Below are 2,160 nucleotides of genomic sequence, written 5' to 3' on the forward strand. Positions count from 1 at the left end.
TATCACCCACTCTGTTTCTTCTGCATATCAATGATTTGTTGCAAATCGGGAACATTCATTGCTATGCAGACGACAGTACCGTTGACACCTTATACACCGGCCGCGCTAATATTTCTCGGGAAAACGTCGAAGAGAACCGGAACAAACTTGTGTCTGAAATCGAGTCTTCATTAAACAAAGTCTCGAATTGGGGCCGGCTAAATCTAGTCCATTTCAACTTCAAAAAGACGCAAGTTTGCGCGTTAACCGCTAAAAAAACACCATTTGTCGTATCTCCACGATTTGAGAACATTCCGATAGCCGCTACAGGTAGTATCGGAATACTTGGCGTTGATATTTCGAGCCTCGTTCAGTTCCGCGGTCAATTGGAAGGCAAAGCCAAATTGGCTTCAAAAAAGCTGGGCGTGCTCAGCAAGGCGAGACAGTACTTCACGTCGGCCCATCGCCTTAAACTTTACAAGGCGCAAATTCGGCCTCACATGGAGTACTGCTCTCACCTCTGGGCGGGTGCTCCCCAGTACCAGCTCCTTCCATTTGACCGCATCCAACGTAGAGCGGCTCGAGTTATCGACGATCAAGCTCTTTCCGATCTCCTTGATCCTTTGGCTTTGCGTAGAGATGTCGGATCACTCTGCATCTTCTACCGAATTTTTCACGGGGAATGTTCCGAAGAATTGTTCGGATTAATCCCGGCTGCTGAATTTCACCTTCGGACATCTCGCCAAAATTCTAAGTTTCACCCGCACCACCTTGATGTCCGAAAATCCACAACAGCGCGATTTCTCAGACATTTTCTGCCTCGCACAACCACTTTGTGGAACCAGCTTTCACCGGCGGTTTTTCCGAACCGATACGACATGGGAACCTTTAAGAAAAGAGCCTACTCCTTTTTGAAAGGCCGGCAACGCACCTGCAAGTCCTCTGGTGTTGCAGGTGTCCATGGGCGGTGGTAGTCACTTTCCATCAGGTGAGCCTCCTGCTCGTTTGCCTCCTATGCCATAAAAAAAAAAAAAAAAAAAAAACCACTAATTTTGGAACAAGTATAATGGATCAGCTCCAAAAATCGATCGAGCAGCTAGCTACAATGTTCACAGCTCAAATGAATGAGTTCCAGAGGGAAGTTCGGGCATCTATTCCTGCAGCTAGTCCGTCATCTAATATAAATGCGCAATTTAGTGCATTCAGAACTTTTGTGATGACGGCGCTGGAGAACTTGCAGGTGCAGCTTCAGATTCTCTCCAGGCAGCAAGAGGACATGGAAGTTCGATCCAGAAGAAACATCTTGCTTTTTCACGGTGTGCCCCAGGTCAACAATGAAGATCCAGCTGAGATTGTGTGCAAGATATTGAATGAGCGGCTATCCTTGGCAGAAGTCACAGTCAGCAATATCAAGAGGTGCCATCGCTTGGGTCGTTCAAATAATAGTGACAAGCATCGTGCCATCTGCGTTAAATTCTTTGATCAGGGGCTCCGCAACAAGATATGGTACGGCGAATCCAAATTAAAGGGCAGCGGTATCACATTATCCGAATTTCTGACGAAGGGCCGGCACGAAGCATTTGTTGCGGCTCGTAAACGGTTCGGGGTATCACGCAGCTGGACGAAAGACGGCTGTGTTGTTGTGGTCGGTCCTGACGGTAAGCACCATCGTGTCGTCACAGTGGCTGAAGTCAACGCTATTCCGGAGGTGGTTGGCAGCGTCAACAGTGCAGGTGACGCCGTGTCAGCCGAACCGGCATCCTTCACGCAGGTGGGAGTACGGAAGCAGACCTCAGTGGCTTCGATTACCCCGAAACCAAGTGTTAGGCCCAGAAAGCCCTACAGAAAATAGTTACATTTAACCTTTCACTTGTGTAATCTCTGTTATAAGTCTCATACTGATTAACTTCCTAGCTATTAATGTTATAACAGTATATCAATCCTTCGTTTTACTTTACTTTTTAAAAAATCAACACTGCGACTATATCACTAAGGTTGATGTTTGATTATTTGCAATAGTAATCGCATTATCAACGAGCGACGCGGGTTCACTTTTACACGTCTTATTTGCAACTGTTTATCTAATATTTCTAATTACCGCCGCAGGCCTCGTAGATAAATATTGCTTTGTTTAATTATAATGTTATTTTTTACTTAGCTAAGGATTTAATATTATCATAT

The 2,160-nt window shown here is 45.6% G+C and overlaps 1 protein-coding gene across 1 annotated transcript; it reads left to right on the forward strand.

Annotated features, from left to right (window-relative positions):
* The first annotated feature begins 1,045 nt into the window (after nucleotides 1-1,045).
* LOC124542691 lies at nucleotides 1,046-1,876 on the forward strand. The gene has a single exon (XM_047120611.1). It carries the CDS (start codon nucleotides 1,046-1,048, stop codon nucleotides 1,829-1,831), a length of 786 nt encoding a protein of 261 aa, XP_046976567.1. The 3' UTR covers nucleotides 1,832-1,876.
* Nucleotides 1,877-2,160: the final 284 nt, after the last annotated feature.

This window comes from Vanessa cardui, chromosome W (genome assembly GCF_905220365.1).
Source record: "Vanessa cardui chromosome W, ilVanCard2.1, whole genome shotgun sequence".
Taxonomy (NCBI): Eukaryota; Metazoa; Arthropoda; class Insecta; order Lepidoptera; family Nymphalidae; genus Vanessa; species Vanessa cardui.

What these genes read in the sequence shown, in the direction of transcription:
- LOC124542691 (XM_047120611.1), top strand. Translation starts at nt 1,046, where the DNA reads ATGGATCAGCTCCAAAAATCGATCGAGCAGCTAGCTACAATGTTCACA.